The 19,741-nt window shown below is 34.8% G+C and overlaps 1 protein-coding gene across 1 annotated transcript; it reads right to left on the reverse strand.

Annotated features, from left to right (window-relative positions):
• Positions 1 to 2,876: 2,876 nt before the first annotated feature.
• Positions 2,877 to 3,617, reverse strand: LOC100816197 (probably inactive leucine-rich repeat receptor-like protein kinase At5g48380). Its single transcript, XM_041005262.1, has one exon. The coding sequence runs from the start codon at positions 3,615 to 3,617 to the stop codon at positions 2,877 to 2,879; it is 741 nt and encodes a 246-aa protein (XP_040861196.1).
• Positions 3,618 to 19,741: the final 16,124 nt, after the last annotated feature.

A 19,741-nucleotide genomic window follows, 5' to 3' on the forward strand; every position in this document is an offset into this window, starting at 1 on the left:
CGGTCCAGAACAGATTGCAGCAAAGGAAAAATCCCCATCTAGAAATTCACAATTCCTTGAATAACTGCTCTGATCAACTCTAACTTACCTGCATAAGATAAAGACTTCTTGCTCCATCCCTGAATCAGGCCAGTAATCTTGGAAAACAAGGGAGCATAATGACATACATTTAATCTAGATGATAAAAGGGGAACACCCAAGTATCTAAAAGGGAAGTCACCCAAGCTAAATCCTGTAAGCTGTTGAATATGAGAAAGCTCATGAGGCCTAATACCGGCTGAGTATATGGCAGATTTATCAGAGCTGATGGAAAGCCCTGAAACCCTACAGAAGTGCTGAAGCTTGGCAAACATAATTGACACAGAAGGGATATCTCCTCTAGATAGAAGCATAATATCATCTGCAAAAGCCAAATGAGATAGCTGAATACTTGCACAGTTGGGATGAAATTTAAAATTGGCATCATCCTTGAGGTTGCTCATATCTCTGGAAAAGTACTCCAAACAGAGCACAAACAGATAAGGGGAGAGAGGATCCCCTTGTCTAAGACCCCGCTACCCTTTGAAGTGACCATAAATGGATCCATTGACTGCCACACTAAAGGAAGTGGAAGAAACACATTCTATGATCCAAGTACAGAACTGGGCTGGGAAGCCAATGGACTTAAGCATCCAATCCAAGAATTCCCAGGAAATGGAATCATAAGCTTTATGCAAGTCAATTTTCAGGAGGCATCTCGGAGAGGATCTTTTTCGGGCATATTTGCGCAAAATCTCTTGAACTAGGAAGATGTTGTCCATCATCTTTCTGTTCTTAATGAAAGCAGTTTGAGTTTCCCCAATAATAGTCTCAAGCACTAGGGCTATGCGGTTGGCCAGAATTTTAGATACAATCTTGTATAACAAATTACAGCAAGATATGGGTCTAAAATGGTTAACCTGGGAGGCCTGATCATGCTTAGGAATAAGCGCAATAATAGCATGGTTAAGCTGCTTTAGAATTTTTCCAGTTGTAAAGAATTCATTAACCGCTGCAAAGATATCATCACCAATGATATTCCAAGACTTCTTGAAAAATAAAACATTGAAACCATCTGGCCTAGGAGCTTTATTATTATCCATCACAGAAATAACGTTCCAAACCTCTTGCTTAGAAGTAGGACATGTAGCTCTTGCGAAACGTGCATTTGGTTTTGTGGTGGTGATCTAGGTTTACGTTGTTTACTGCTCCCTCGACAGGTTCTTCTCTACCTAACTATTATAGTTTCTATTCCATTCTTCAGGTGCTTTGTTGGCTTTGTTCACCCAATTAGGTTAATTTCAGCTTTATGTCAAATGAATAACATGATAAAAAAATTGGTCTGGAAATGAGAAAGTATAGATGCATTGATTTGTGGTCTGCAAATCTGTAGTGTCTTATTAGTATTAAATTTATTTCTTTTGAAAAAAAATATAGAAAAATGTCTTACTTGTTTTCTCCTTTTAATTCCCAAAGATGAAGAAATTCTCATGTTTTTATCAGTAGATTAAGGAGAATTCAAAAGCCAACCAACGATAAGTTTATGGGGATTATTCTGGTAACCATTTATTTTCAAGGGTATTAGTACCCAAAGTGAGTTGCCATTTGCCAATCATGTATTGCTTGTTGATCATATTTGACAACTCACCTAGGTACATCCCTTACTGGTACTACATCAACTTCATTAACACAATGTTTTGTTTCCAATTTTGCCAACTACCTAAAATTGAGGAAAAAATACTTTATTATAGCTTTCGTATGATCCCTTTCCCTTTTATTATTAAAATGATGAAGCATATATGGAGTTTTATCATTGAATTGATAATTGAAGTATTTGTTTGTAAGAAAAACAAATTAATGATTAATTTTAAAATGCATGACTTTAATCCTACTTACTATTACACTCTACCACCTAGGCATGGCCCAGTGCTAATGTGAGACTAAATTGAGCTAAGGAAGAGGGACATATTAGCTCATTCTCTTATATACTACAAAATTCTGTTGAGACAAGAAAATCCCATTTTATGAAGGAAAAAAGAGAAAATAAGTGGTATTTTATTAGGAACAAAAATTGGAATAAGTAAAGTATTGTTGATACTAAATTAGAGCTATATCGGAGGTATAAACCTCTTTTACAAGGCTACAAACCAAGAAAAAGAAAAGGGAAAAAATGAGACGCCCTTTCCTTAGGAAGAAACCAGCTTCTTCACTCATCCTAGTGAATATTGATATCAATTTCCTCACACCCCCTATTCTGTTACCACAACCATCATATAATCCTTTTCTCTGTCCTCCCTTCACTCCTCCACACTTGTGCAGAATTAATAATGACAGTGACTCATGACTCGATTCATTGAACTCATTAAGTACTTAAAAGGGAAAGAAAATCCACTAACATATCAACATGCAAGGGAGAGAACAAGGAAAATAGAGAAAAATAAGCATTATAACAAGGTCACCTATATATAATGGCATTCATGGTTGATGATATTAAATTCATGTTTCAATATTGATAGCACACAAATGGATCTAAACCATAAAACCTTACATAACACTAACATTTATTTTAGGACCACAAGGCAAGAAATACTTACATATTAAAATTGATTACATACCCTAATTATATCTCACCTACCTTTTCAATCATGTCCCTCTCTAGCTATAATAACTTCTTCTAAGTTATCAACATCACTAGTGTCCATAGGGAACATGATCTCATCCTCAGTTGTGAAATTATAATTAATCCTAGTGGCTCTTAGAAGCTGGTATACTTTAAACATGGCAGGCCTATCCTTTGGCATAGTTGTAACACAGTTACATGCAACCTTCATAAATTGGAAAAGGTCCTGGTCTACACCCTACCCAACTAGTGATTCATCAATGGCTTCATGGAGTTTTGCATTGCTAGATTGCTGTTGAATCCATTCTACCAAATTTCCTTTAAAAGTTTTTGGAGCTTTAGACACATGGGTAGATCTTTCACCTGTCACCAACTCGAAAAGCACGGTCCCGAAGCTATAAATATCCCCTTTAGGAGTAGCCACCAAAGTTTTTGTATATTCAGGAACAACATAACCTAAATCCCTAAACTCCCCATTCACAAAAGTACTCAAATGTGTATCAATTGGATTCATCAATCTAGCAAGACCAAAATAAAAAAATTTGGGCTCAAAATCAGCATCCAACAAGATGCACTTAGAGCTTATGTTTTGGTGGATAATGCGAGGATTGCTACTATGATTCAGCCATGCTAATCCCTTGGCTTCTCCAATTGCAATTTTGAGCCTTAGAGGCCAATCCATGGTGCATGCACCAGCAGCAGGGTGTAGTTGACCATGGAGGGTACCATTTGGCATATTTTTATAAACCAAAAACCTCTCCTTTTTAGCCACGCAAAAACCTAAAAGTGAAACCAAGTTACAATGTTTGACAGACCCTAGTATATTCATCTCAGATGGAAATTCTTTCTCTGAATGTTGAGATTCCTGCAATCTCTTAACCATGACTGATGTGCCATCATGAAGGACAGCTTTGTAAGCAGTTCCTGATCTTCCAGTCCCAATAATATTGCTTTTGCCGAAGTTATCAGTAGCCTTCATAATGTGTATCCAGGCACCGAAGATTTCTCAAATATTATCATCCATATCGACAATTGAAAAAAGCCTTCGATGAAAGTCAATAAAATGAAAGTGCACCCAGTCCATTAGTTGGCAAAGAAGTTTATGATCGAGTAAAGGATATCGTAACTATGTTTGGGAAGACACAAAAAAAAAACCCATCATCTGATTCAAACATATGGAAGAAAAGGTCAATATTCTTTGATCTTCCATACTGGTCGGATCTTGATGTTAGACATTGTATAGACGTCATGCATGTGGAGAAAAATGTTTGTGATTCTTTAATTGGCACCCTCCTTAACATCAAAGGCAAGACAAAAGATGATTTAAAGTGTGGTGAAGACTTGGTTGACATGGGTATACGAGACCAATTGCATCCTATCTCAAAAGGTCAATAAATGTATATGCCCCCAGCATGTTACACAATGTCAACAAAAAAAAGAGAAGTTTTTGTCAATTCTTATGTAGTGTAAAAGTCCCACAAGGATACTCTTCAAATATCAAGAGTCTTGTCTCCCTCAATGATCTCAAATTGGTTGTCTTGAAATCTCATGATTGTCATGTGTTAATGCAATAACTATTGCGTGTGGCAATTTGCGGTACCTTGCCTAACAAGGTCAGGGTTGTGATAACTCATTTGTGCTTCCTTTTTAATGATATCTGTCGAAAAGTCACTGACCCACAAAAGTTGGATGAATTGGAGAATGAGGCTACCGTTGTCCTTTGTCAAATGGAGATGTATTTTCCTCCATCATTTTTTGACATAATGGTACACTTAGTTATTTATCCCGTGAGGGAAATTCGGTTGTGTGGTCCTGTGTTTTTGCAATGGATGTATCTAGTTGAGCGGTACATGAAGGTGTTAAAGGGTTATACCAAGAACCAACACCGACCAAAAGCTTCAATTGTCAAAAAGATACGTTGTTGAAGAATGTATTGAGTTTTGCTCGCATTACATTGCAACAATTAACTCTGTGGGTCTTCTTGAAAGTTGACATGACCGGTCACGATGAGGTAAGGGTACATGTGGATACAATGAGTTGACATGAGGTGTCATAAGCATATTTGTATATATTGAACAACACAGCAGAGGTGTTACCGTACATAGAGGCTCACAAAAAAAATGTGACAGATACTCACCCAAAAATGAACATGATGAGGGTATTGCAAGAGCACAATAGAACTTTCATCAAGTGGTTTAGACAAACAATATTTGATAATAACAGTGCTTCCAGAATACTAAGATTGTTAGCTATTGGCCCAAATCTGAATGTCCCTACTTGGAAGGGATATGACATCAACAATTATTCGTTCTACACGAAGTCATGGGATGATAAAAATTTCGTGCAAAATAGTGGGGTAACTGTTGATGTTGATTCTGATCACTTTTGCAGTGCATCAAACAACAACCCGATTCGAGTATCCATGTCTTACTTTGGCGTCATTGAAGAAATATGAGAGGTTGATTATAGTGAATTTAGAGTGTATGTTTTTAAGTGTAAGTGGGTTAATGGGAAGATTGGTGTGCATGAAGATCCATTGGGATTTACTTTAGTAGACCTTAACAAGGTGGCTTATGTGGACAAACCTTTCATTATGGCAGAACAAGCTAGACAAATTTTTACGTCGAAGATCCATATGATTCAAGATTGTCAGTGGTTCTACAAGGAAGACCAAGTGGTATCAGTAACCATATTGATGATTCAACCCTTGACATTTGTGTGATGCCTGCTTTTTCTCAACGAATGCCTTCTATGAATGAAGATCATGACGTTGATGATATACATGCAAATCGTATAGATCATGATGAAGGTTTATGGGAGAACATTCCTACATAATGAACTTGTTTCAAAGTAATGTATTGTTTTTTGTGGCAATTTACAATTTGTTTTGTATTGAGTATATGTTGAATTCTTGTGTACTTTACTAATTATTACTTTTATTTGCATAGGGTCATGGCCACACCTCCAAGGTCTCCTCTGCATTCCGATGGTCAGTCAGAGGCCACTTCCAAAAGGAGTAGACAATCAACATAGCTAAGAAGCTTGACTTTAAGAACCCTCGATCAACCAAGACCAACGGTTAATGTTGATCATGGTACTGGGAGAGGGTCAGGCCCTCACAAGGAAAAGTTCCACAGTTATCTGGGGATAGTGGCTCGTGAAAAGATTCCTATTGTACACAACAATTGGAAAGATGTACCTGAATCTATAAAAGACCTAGTATGGGATGACATTTTGGTAAGTCCACGCCTGCATTTTGTGTTTAATTTTTTAGTTATATTTTTAAACCAAATGTTTACATCAACTAAATGTAACACAACATTATCTTATACAGGCTAAATTTGATATCCCAGAAGCATCAAATGCGAAGAACAAGGTCATGTCAATGGTGGCGACAAGATGGAGGCAATTTAAGTCCACCCTCTCTAGCAAATTTGTGTTTGCTAACACTGACGGGCAACAAACACAGGATCATTCATCAAAATATGGTCTAGATCCCGAAACTTTGAAAGAATCTGCTACAACCCGCCAGACACCTAATTGGGAGGTTAGATGTGTATGCGTGTAACTTCAAATATCACTTGTCCAATTTAATGTTTCAATTAAATTCAACTGATGGAAATTATATATGAGCCATCAGAGGGTATCAAGAAACAAGCACAGGCAATTCAAAAACACAATGACTGCCCCTACGTACTATCTTGTGGGGGTTATGATTTGCTTGAGAAGAAGCTATTAGACAACAAAAAAAGGAGACTACAAGAGGAGGCAATGCTGACAGAAAATACAACAATTATTGATGACCCCCCATCTTCAATTCAAAGACATGTTAAGTGGAAGGTGACCCGCATGAAGCATTATGGCCATATGACATCTCATTCAGCACAAGAAATATCTGATAAAATAGTGAGTTAATGGTTATTATTCAATTTAAATGTTTTCTTAATTTAATAATAGCAATGACTTCATTTGATGTATGTCTGTCACCACCTCCTTCGTGTAGGACTCCTTAGAAGAGCAGACTACATAGGGTAGCTTTGTTCCCCCATGGTCATGATGACATCCTTAACACTGCCATTGGGCGACTTGACCATGGGGGTCGTGTGCGTGCAGCAAGGTCTGGTGTGACGATTAGTTAATACTATGGAAGGGCATCACGTGCCTCCAGCAACTCCTCCACATCCATCAGCCAACAACAGTTGGTTGAGATAATTGGAACCCTTAAGGAACAGTGGAGGAATGAGATTATCGGAAACCTTATGGAAGAAATGAGGAGTCAGCTTGAAGAAGAAAACAGAAGGAGCCTGAAGAAAATGAAACAGGAGTTGAAAGAGGCAATAAAAATAGAGTTCTCATAAAGGGGATCGCAGTACTCGCCCCTAATTGAGGCAAAGATACAACAATTGGGTGCACGTGTTAGCACAAAGGGAAGTAATGTTGAAATTGGTGTGATTTCTTCAAGGGAAGAAGATGTTGCTGATGTCATACCGACTATGGGATTGTTTGTGCAATGTGATCGTGGTACACAGTTGGTGGCATTGGCAAAAAATACTTGAATGGGGGTCTACCATACACAGTGTGACTTATGCAGATGATGCAATAAGTGTAAGTGTTGAAAAAGTTATCGATGGTGATGCTGAAGTTCCGTACCGCACGTCAAAAATACAATATTTAGGGCAGGCCATTGACACATTCATTGCATGGCCAACACAGCTTGTCAAAGTTGTATCACATGAGGTAATGTTTATTTTGTCGTACATGAATTAACACAATCATAGATTAGACGTAAATAAGTTATCAACATCAGTTAAATTGTTGTTTTCATTAATCATATAGGATGCATAACTTACTCCAAACAAACTAGCTGCCCGTGAAACAAAGTCATTTGATGTGGAGGCAGATGATCCCTTATATGGGCTAATCAGGAGCCTTTGTGATATTTATGAGAAGCCTGTACAATTTATGTTTGATGGCACTAAATTTGGGATTGCAGATGTAGCTACATCGATCTTCCTAACATATTCTAATGTTAGTGAAATAATATCAGGTGACAAATGTTTAAACATATTTATACTACAATTATGGATGATGTAAGTAAATTCCTTATTTCTTCACTATTAATTAATATTCATTATGATATACATGATTATGTTTTTTAATTTCAAATGTCATTAATAGGCTTATGGATGAGTGGAGTTCAAGTTTGGGTCATCGTTTCGTGTATGCATTCCTTGAGCCACAGTCCTTACACAATGCAAAGGATAAACATGGTGAATGCCAACAATACATTGAACCATGGTTTACGGAATCCCAACGAGAGGTGTACCTCGGAGCTTACTTGCATCAGTAAGTTGTCCTTTGTCAGATGACTATAAACAATGTTTGTGTTGTACCTATGTAATTCATTTGAAATTCAGAGCCCATTAGCAGCTGGTTGTTTTGTGTCCTATGCAAGATGTCGTTTGGTTCTGTTTGTTGCGTAAGAAGCCAGATATTCATATCAAAGCTGCAATTAACAAGTTAAGTGTTAACATATAACTTATAATGTGGACTTATTAAATGTTCAAATATAAATATGTTGTCCTTCTATATATGTTGATGTTTTTTTGTAAGCAGTGCAATGAAAAAATTAAAGACTACTTTGCATGGTGATACTAAGCAAGCTGGACCTAAGTGGATTGAAGTTAAGGTTAGTCATATCATCCATGGGTTATTTTGTACTGGTGATGTTTTGTAAATTCCTATTATATATAATATTGAATAATTTTTCATATTAAATGTAGAGTCACGTTCAAACCGGAGGTTATGAGTGTGGATATTACGTCATGCATTGGATGTGGAACATAGTAAGCGGGGAGTTGAAGACTAATTGGACCATGGTATATATATAGTTAAATCCGTTATTTGTGTAGTATAAGTTGTACTTCATTTTTAATCTGCGTCACTAACTGGTATATATTATAACTTGTAGTGGTTTAGTGATGGCACGCCATTAGACAAGGAGACAATGACAGCAATTCGCAAGAAATGGGAAACATATTTTTAAAACATAAAGACATGCGGTGTACAAAGACTTAATCATGACTTAGGAAGAACGAATTACATTTTATTTGACAGAATCGGTCAAATATTGTAAACAAATTTGTACTATTATTGACGATTATGTGACAATAAATATATTACATTGTTGTGAGGTGTTTTCCTTCACTATGAATGTTTCAAGTTTTTGTTCACATTGATATCCATGTATTATTAATTTAATTACTTTGTGATTGTAATTTCCCTAACGGACTAAAATACATTAATTTGACCCTATTGTTAAACTTGTTACCGACCTATGTGTACCAGCAATGGTGTTTGATGTGTATGTCAATCTTGGTATTCTTGTAAGTATTATCGTTTGTAGAGCAACCTATGGATTTCTTCAAGTTCATATTGGCTACCTTTGAAGATGTACACCAACCAAAGGTGACAAATTTATCCACAAGCAAGTCATTGTATTTGTTAAATTAGTTACTACTGCAGGTTATTTGCTTCTCCTTCTAAGTGTTGTTTTCTGATTTTGGTAAAAATAGGTGGCAGGTTTGTCAATAACAGAGGTTGAAGATTCTTCCCAACCTTGTGCCCTCCTTCTACTAGCCACTCACTTTATCCAATGACTATATATGGGGAGGCTTCTAATCACAGGTATTGTTTAATATTGGCAGTTGTATTCTTTCAGTATTTTCATTTTTGTATTTTAAGTTGGATTACTATTGTGCATTGTCAAAGTTGATGATGGTTGGCCTTATGTCTTTGCTATTGGCACAAAGTGCAACGTGGATCTATGAAATTTGTGTCAAATCGTCCCAATCTAGTAGACATTGATTATATTTGTTATGAGCAAGATCTCGACATCAATGAGAATATGATGCATCAAACATTCCCTCAACAAATTAATAGTGGAGCATTCAACCAATGCGGAGACATAATAGTCTAATGCAAAGTGATTTTTTCCTTCACAAAAAAATTATTTTAAATAAATAAATTACCTGCATACCCTAACTAGAGAACCATTTCTTTGATATGAGGGTCTTGAGCAGCTGCATCGGTTCTTATTTCTTTAAGCAGCTGCACCAATTCTTATTTGTTGTTGGGATCACTCATGTCTGTATATTTGTTTGGTTATTGGTTTAGCAATGACCAAAGTCAGTCATCATAATTTCCACCTTATTATATAGGACTATGTACATCATTTGTGGTTGCCACATTTATAAAATGACGTTAGTAGAATAACAATTGGAAATTCAGCCAAAAAAAGAATAACAATTGGATTCATTATGGCCTCATGACTCTTTATTTAGCTTGACCTTTGCTTCTCCATTGTGTGAACAGTGATTAACATGATATAGAAGTCCCACAGTGCCAGAGAATTGGTGGCTTCGCCAATTAGGCAAACTTAACAAAGGCATACACAAGAAGTCTTTTGTGCAATTGTGTATCTGTCTAAAAATTTGAAATTTTTTTTTTGAATTAAGTCAAATAAAAATTGAAACTTAATACCCTAGCCATGCCTTTTTTTTTTAGTTGAAGCCATGTCTAAATGTGTTTATTTTCAGTATTTTTTTTTTGGAATCCAACACTGCAAGTGTTTGACAATTGACACCTATTGTATGGATGTTGGCGTCCAACATGGGGACATGGCTACGAATAGAGGTGTCTGTGCTTCTTAGATCACAATCCTCTCATAATTAATATGTCAACTTGAGTGACTAATTTTTATTTAAATACAAGGTACATTTATTGTTTTTCTGGATGTTATATTTCCTATCGTACATGTGTGTGTGTGTGTGTGTATATGTGTGTGTGTGTGTGTGAGATGTATAATGTATAAAAATGATTAAAAAAAATCTATGTGAAATGCAGTAATAAACTTTTGTGATTAAATTTTGCAATTTGCGCTCATTGTCAGTAACAACTTCTATTGATAATAATGAAATAGTTACAGTTGATTTTAATAAAATGAATTATTGTTTCATGCTTCAATAGAGATTATTTATAGGTCAATCCCACTTTTTATGAGATTTGATATCCAGTACTCAAATTCTTCTACTTTGTAACATGTTGTATATTTGTTTCCAAAAATCTACTGTCACTTAGGCAGCAATCACCTTGGACCTTAGAAAGTTGGATCTTCAATATTAGCTTTTGCTGGTAAATATCTCTACAACATGTCCCATTAATCTTGTTTTTTTATTTTTCTGTATTTGCTAACCTGCTTGCTGAAAAATGCAATCTAGCCTATAGAGGATGGGGTGCACATTCCTTTTGATCAAATCCCCTTACACAAACAAATCCTGAAATAAAGCATCACACTGTTAGCAGCCATTACAAGATTGAACACTGATACTTGTAAATGAAGATGTGAACTAATCATTGATAACATGAAGAATGATGCTATAATTCTTATATATGATGATACACAGATGCATTTGGGTTAATCTTTTGATTGGAGAAGGTAATCACACACATCTGGAATTGTTTGTAGGTCTAGGTGTTGGCAATGGCTAAATATGACATTATCAATGTTATGTCAAATGCTTATGATTGCTATTTGTCATTTTTTTAATTGTTGACTTTAATACAGTTATGGAAATTTTGCTAAACCTAGAGTTACCCTAGTCTGGTCTTTTTTATATTGGTTCCTTGTGAATTGTGTTCTGATACTAAATTGTTGTTCAACTGAAAGAGATAACTAGTGAATTATTTTGTTTAGCATACCCATTGCAAATCTACTGCTTGTTTTTTCTTCTTGTGTAAAGATATAATTGTTGAACATATATGATACTGTTTTGCAATTCTTGATAAGTTTGGTTTGGTAAATTTAGATTTTAGTTTACCAAATTTATTAAGGCAACTAGTGAAAGGTTTTATTCTTTCCTTTGATATGAAAATGTCTAGCAATGCAAAAGAAGAAATAAAACAAACATTTTAGGGTGGTCTTCTTACCTCTCCAAAATCAATACTGAATTTCTTGGGTTCAAAGGCCTGGTGGTAGACATGAGTATTTTTGGTGAGTACAATTATACCTTATGTGATAAACTCGTCTAGAATAGAAATGCATGAGCATGTAGAGTTTTTCTACCTTTAAAAATAGATGATACGGAGGTCCCAAAGTATACTAGCCTCCTTGGAAAATTCCATATACATTCCATAGGAATATCAATAGGTTGAACGCTAGATGCCTGATCCGCAAATAGCTTCATGATGATAAAAAGGTTTAATTCAATTTGGCAGTGTTTATTGAAATTCAAAATGAAGGTAGAGTTGCTAAGTTTATTGAATGTTATCTAAGCTTTGATTACACATACCTCATTAACTTGAAAGTAAGTTCCATTCAGTGGAAAGCTTCCCCTAGTTGTTGTCCTAAAAGGTATCTGTATATAGGGTAATCTTTGTGTAGGTTCTTAAAGAAAAATGAAACTCAACATAATATAGGGTCTTTCATCTTTTTGTATCAAAAAATAAATCTTTACCATAAGTGTTCCTCTAACTATTTGTGAATTGGCTTCCCTTATGTTGTTGCATGAAAAGCATGTGTTGTCATTGCACATGTCTTAGGATACACACCTTCTTTCTGGTGGTTCAACAAAATTTGGAGTCTCAGCTAGTGTTCAATGTCAAATATATACATATGAGTGATTGATTGTGATGTTATTTGACTTTAACCTATCATACAAATAATAACTATCTTGCATGTGCTTCACTTTTATTTTCCAATCTGGTTGTTGTGCATTGATATTAGTAAAAGGATAGTTTTTGGAGACAATTGCTGACATATGTCCAACATTTGATATTATTTCAAGTGTATTTTGCTAACCTGGTGTCCATTGACGTTGAATTTTGTAAGCCTGATGTAATCATGATTTTGATTCTGATTATTTGTATTTATGAAATATACTTATCTTTAACGCTTAATCATATTATGAATTATGTTCTATAATGAATAGGTGTAGTTCAATGCTCTACCAATGAAGGAACGAATTCAAAGACAGTTATTAGCAAATAACCGTCGTTGAATGGTACCATTTCTACGATGTTGTATACTTAATAACCGTCTTAGAATGGTGTCATTCAAAGGCGATTATTACGATAACACCGTCGTAAAATGATACCATTCAACGATGTTGTTTATGATAAACCCAACTTTGAATGTTGACCATTCTAGGATGGTTTTATGACAAACACCATTGTTGAATGTTACTATTTTAGGACAGTGTTTATCACAAAACCGTCTTAGAATGGTCAACATTCAAAGTCAGGTTTGCAATAATCACAGGTCTGTAATAATCACCGTCGTTGAATGGTACCATTCTACAACAGTGTTGTAGTAATAACCGTCTTTGAATGGTTACTTTCAAAGACGGTGTTGTAATAAAAAAAATGTCTTTGTATTGTTGACGCTTCCAAGATGGTGGTTTTTCGACCGTCGTGGAAAGGTTATTCTTTCAACGACGACGGCTTCAAATACGGTGCCTAATCGACATAGAATGTCGCTAATAATCGATGTAGAAGGCATTTTCTGCACTAGTGCCTCCAAGGCCTAGACTCTGAAGAATATGTTAGGGTCTCACCTTCCTGATTCAAGTTCATCCCCTAAAACAATTTTTGCACGCATACACTACTCATGAATTATTCAATACTCACGACCTCACACTCGTGTTTCAAACATATTTAACACATTGCACTACAATTTAACACTTTAGGTTTCTAATTATGAATCCTACACTTTCCCTTTAACATTGCGCATAAACACTTTTCTCAATGTAAACACCAGTCGGGTTATTGTATAATTCACAGCTTACAACACAAGTATTGTCACATCAAGTATTAACCACACACTTATTCACAACCAAATTTCATGTCCATATTTTTAACATATCACAACGTTACAATCCATCATCACATGTTTACATCTATCTCAAAAATTAACACATGTTTAACTTTGCACTTATGCTCGATCTCAACAACAATGTTATAATCTCATTATAATAATTTATCACGTTAATCCAATACTTCTTGTCCAAAATACAAAAAAAAAATTATACAAAAATGTTTCTCACAACATGGGGAGTAAAACCCCTCAAACAATTTCACATAATCATATAGGAAGAATTTCAATACAATAAACATCCCAAAATAAACCTAAATTTGGTCCTTTAAGGATCCCTACACATGTTCATTCTAACCCCAATTGTGATAAACTCATCTCTTACCTCTAAGTGGGCTCACGTGTCTAGTCCAACAACGATAGCGGCATCTCTAGCGGTTGTCTAAGATTCCTCAAGATTTTCCTCTATTTGTTTTGCTAGGATTTCCAAGCACTACAGAGAAGGAGAAGAGATTGTATCCTCCATTTCAGTGTTAACGTGCGAGACTAATTTCTCTCTGCACCAAATTTGATTCATGAATCCCAATGGTGAGAATGTGAGAGAATGAGCTTCAAAGGTGGTGTCCAAATTTCACAAAGATCTAACGGTTAACGAGTCCAGGATCGTAGTTTTACTGGGATAGGTTGAGGTGTATGTGGGAAAAGAGAAAACTCGGTGCGAGGGACATTTCTTCCACCACAGACATTATCTCTAAAATTCCAACGTTGGGTGTGTGTGGAAATAAGTTTTGAACCTTGTGTTCAAATTTCACAATGATCCAACGGTTAACGACTCCAGGATCGTCATTTTACTAAGACAGGTTTGAATGTATGCGGGAAAAAAAGAGGGTTTTGGGAAAGGAAGTAAGGAAAACGGATTTGAGAGGAAGAGAGAGCGTAGAGATGTGTCGTAAATGTAAAATGTAACCTATTACGTCTCTATTTATAGCTAGGGTACTCTACGCCTATTATTTACTCTATTTTTTTTTACTTTATCATTTTATATAAAGAAAATCTATTTTACTCTCTCTCAAATGAATAAATAATTTTTTTTCTAAAAACATATATTTAATTTATTTACCTGAAAACTATTATTTTAATTAATAAAACTATTTCTCTTATTTATTTAATTAAAAAAGCTCATTATTTTCCTAAAATTCTATTTATTTTAAATAAAATCATTTTTAATTTATTTTATGAAAAATAGAATGTTACATCATGCCTATTTGTTGTGTTTCACAAACATTCTTCTTTACTAAAATCATGACCCACAAAACAACAAAATTGATTTGGAACTATTTGAAGGAAAAGTTTGCAGGGGATGAGTTGACTCAAGGCATGCAAGTGTTGAACTTAATGAGGGAATCTGAGTTGGAAAAAATGAAAGAGTCAGACGTAATTAAAGCTTATTCAGATATATTGTTTGGCATTGTTGATAAGGTACTACTGGGTGCATAATTTCCTAATTTTAAAATTGTAGAAAAAAATTAGTAACCATACCTAAAAGATATGAATTTTCTATTGCCTCCTTGGAAAACACAAAGGGTTTGTGTCAGATCACTTTGGCAAAAGTCATACATGCCTTGTAGGCTCAAGAGCAAAGACTTGTGAGGCAAGAAGGAATAGTAGAGGATTCTTTCCAAGTCAAATTGTAAATCAACAATCGTGACAAAAACAAGGAAAAGGAGCAAGCTGGAGATGACAGCCAAAATAATAAAACACAATGTTTTCCACCATGTCCTTATTTCCAAAAGTAATCTCCTACCAAAAAGATGTTGGTGGAGGCCTATCTAACACAATTAAGTTGCTACAAATGTGGTCAATTAGAACATATGGAGAAGGTATGTAACTCTCATCAACAACTAGGGGCCAAGGTTGTTGAGGATCAACAATAAGAGGAAGATGAACAACTATTTGCAATGATATGTTTTACGATTGACAACTCCAAAAAGGCTTGGCTTTTTAATAACGGTTGTACAAACCATATGACATATGACCATGAGATTTTCACAAAGAGCTAAACAAAACTTCTATTTCCAAAGTCAAAAATGAAAATGGAGAACACATTATAGAGGGAAAATGAGCAATTGCAATTAAAACCATTTAAGTGTTGCTCAAGTTTAAAATTGATTTTTGATGTTTTATATGTTCTTGAAATTGATTAAAATTTTTTAAGTGTTGCTCAAATGTTGGAGAAATGCCACAAGGTATGATTAAAGATACAAATAACATGGATGTTATAAAGTTCAGATGAAATATGTGATACCCTCTATCCCAACGTACATATAATGAAAGGAAACACGGAATAATGGGAGTAATTTAAAAAGATTTATTTTGCAACTCAAAATAAAACCTCTCAATGGAGTAAAAGATTCTCATTCACAATTTAACCAAGTTAAAACTTAACGGTAAGAATATAAAAACAAGTTCTGACTCCAAACAAAGATCGTACCGGTATTACAACAGAAATTCCAATGAGAAACATAGAAGTAAATCATGTTCAACTACATATCACAAAATAGCATATGATAAAAAAAACATAAAACCCTAAGCCTCGATGTCACATCCTATCAGAGCATACTGTCCTAACATCCTCTAGCATAAGATTCTCCACAGTCATCCACCTAACTATATGTTCCCACGAACACAAGGTTCGAGATCATCACAGGATCCAAACACAAATAGAACACAAGGAGTGAGTTATCACATTCCTAACAAATAGAGAGAAACAAGATGTGACACCCTCTACCCCTCACATATATACTAATAAGGAATAAAAAATTCAAATATTAATTAAAAGTATTTTTAAAACATTTTTTTTAAACAAGTCTTTCAAAGGGGAAAAAGGCCCACATTCATTTTCTTCTACATTATATTCAAACTTGTCCAAATAAAGAATAAAGTATTCTCGACTCAAACAAGGTTGTCTAAGCTTCATACAATTAATATAGAACCTATATCCTAATGTCACATCCTATCAGAGCGTTGTGTTCCCGTGTCCTCTAGCATGAGGTTCTTCATAGTCATCCACCTATTCATCTGCTCCCCTGAACACAAGTTCAAGATCATCAAAGGATCCAAACACAACAACACACAGGGAATGAGTTATCACATTCTTAGCTAATAGAGAAACAAGACAATTAAATATACATATTATATAAATGAGATACCACTTGCTTAAACATAGCTCACGTAACTTCACCACTTCGTCATTCAAAATTCATTTTTCAATCATCAATCACATTACACAAGAATCCCACACTCCGATCAAGATATAATAACACATGAATTTCATAATAAACAATTAGCAAGCATATGCAACAGTTATGCTAAGACTCAATCCTATATGAAATGTGGTACCATGTCAGTGAAAAACCATCTCGGGGCGCTTAGGAGTACATAACAAGACACACCACACAATGGGTTTGTCAGGTCACTCTCACTAAGTAAGATCATAGGGAGACCAGTCAGGGTCACGATGTTTTGCGAGAATGTTCCAACCATATGGGATCAGCATAGGCTTAAAGGAGCACTCAAACCCGGTGACCCCCAAGGCCTACACTCCGAAGAGTCCGTCAGGGCCTCTCCCTCCTGATTCAAGTCCAACCCCTAAAATAATTTTGCATGCAGACACTGCTCATGAATTATACAATACCCATGACCTTACACTCGTGTTTTAAACACGTTGAACACAATTGCACTACGATTTAACACTAGTTCTTAAATAGGAAACCTACATTTTCTCTTTAACACTGTGCATCAACGCTTTTCTCAAGATAATACTGGTCGGGTTATTGTACAATTCATAGCTTACAACACAAGTAATTTCACATCAAGTGTTAACTACACACTTATCCACAACTAAAACTCATTCATAATTTCACATCTCATAGTGTCACAATCCATCATCACATGTTTACACGTATCTCACAAATTAACACGTGTTCAACTTTACACTTATACTCGATCTCAATAACAATATTATAATCTCAAAGCAACATGTTATTCCACAATTCATCACATATTCCATTTATAAACACTGCTCATGAATTACACAATACCATGACCTCACACTCATGTTTCATACACGTTTAACACATTGCGCTACAATTTAATACTGGTTCCTAACTCGAAACCTACACTTTCTCTTTAACACTGCGCATAAACACTGGTCGGGTTATTATATAATTCATAGCTCACAATATAATTAATGTAACATCAAGTGTTAAACACATCCACTTATTCACAATCGAATATCATGCCCACACTTTAACATCTCAAAACATCACATCAACCATCTCATAACATTCCTAATGATATTCATAAGGTACAACATACACATGTTCATCAAATTTAACCATAATATTCTCAAACTCCAACACTTAATAATTTTTGGAATCATACTATAACACTCTACAATATTATTTACATAAATTATTAATATAAATAACTGCTTCTATATATATAAACTAGCATACATCATATTGAATCACAAATTTCAAAGTAAGCTTTCAATGCACAAATTCTAAATAATTATATGAACACTTTGGTCAATTTCAATTATGATATTAATTTTTAAATTATATATAAAAACCTAAAAAAGCAAGAAAAAGAGAAAATACAAAATCAATATCTCACTCTAAATTTCTTCTTACTTTATTTCATCAATTCATGTTAATTAGAAAAATGCTCGATTTATAGAGTTCACGCTCAACACAATAGCATATCAATTTCACAACAATTGGTTTGTCAAACATATATAATTCACAATTATAACTATAAGGATAGAATAAAAAAATGACAGAAACACCCAAAATCCCATTTCAATTGATACTCTAAGGATTCCTACATATGTTTTCACTAATCCCCAATTGTCAATAACTCATCCCTTACCTCTAAGCGGACTCTCGTGTCTTCCGACAGCGATAGAGGCATCTCTAGTGGTTCCCTAAGATTCCTCCAGTTTTTCCTCCGACTGCTCCGATAGAGTTCCCAAACGTCAGAGAGACAGAGAAGGGATTGAAGCCTCCATTTGTACTATGTTCATGCGATTCCTTTTTCCAACTCCACGAACATTATGTCATCAATCCCAACGGTGAAAGTCTGCGCAATTGAGTTTCAAACAATATATCCAAATTTCACGACAATCCAACGGTTAACAAAACTAAGATCTTAGTTTTACCAAGAGAGCTCTGGGTTTCAATGGGAAAGAAAAAGGCTACAATGCAAAGGATATTTCTCTCAGCTCAGACATGATATCAAAATTGCCAACGGCGAGAATGCTCGGAATTGGGTTGCGAACATGGTTTTTAAATTTCACGACGATCCAACAGTGAATGAGTCCGAGATCGTCATTTTTCTGAGATAGGTTTGATAGCCTACGGGAAAAAGAGAGGATTTTGGAAGAAGAGAGAAAAAAAATGAAATTGAGAGGCAGAGGAGGCTGATGAGTCAGTCTGAAAATTGACCTTGCATTTTGCTATTTATAGCTAGGGGTATTCACGACCTATTATTTACTCTATTTATTTATTTTTAAACTCTATTTTATTCTCCATCAAATGAATAATAAAATACCCTTTTTATTTTCTCTCAAACCATTATTTTATTATAGCTATTTTTCTTTATTTATTTAATTATAAAACATCATTATTCTCTAAAATTTTATTTACGAAAAAAATGGGATGTTACACAAGACAACATATAAATATACATATTATATAGATAAAATACAACTTACTTAAACACAACTTATGTCATTCTACCACTTATCGTGTAACATCATATCTCAAAACAACACATCTCACATGTAACATCTTGTTTCCTTTGTTTTTTTTTTAAAATAAATAAATAAATAAGAATAAGAATTAGGTCATTAGAAGTCTCACTATATAAAGGAACTTCTAATCCTAGAGCAGTTTTACAAAACATTTTCTGTTCCTTTTCTCTGACTCTCAAGAACCCTAACAGAGCAATCAGAGGAGGAGCTCTAGAGAGCACTAGAAATGCCACCATTGCTAATGGAGAACGCTTGAGCGACTACATCGAGGTAAGGAATGAGTTACTCACGCTTGGGGATTAGAATAAACATGTGTAGGAATCTCTAGAGAATCAATTTTTGGGTTATTTTAGGTTGTTTTATGAAATTCAATTCTGTTCTTATGTTTTTAATCGCAGATTGATTGTGTTTGACAGAC

This window comes from Glycine max, chromosome 9, assembly GCF_000004515.6.
Source record: "Glycine max cultivar Williams 82 chromosome 9, Glycine_max_v4.0, whole genome shotgun sequence".
NCBI lineage: Eukaryota > Viridiplantae > Streptophyta > Magnoliopsida > Fabales > Fabaceae > Glycine > Glycine max.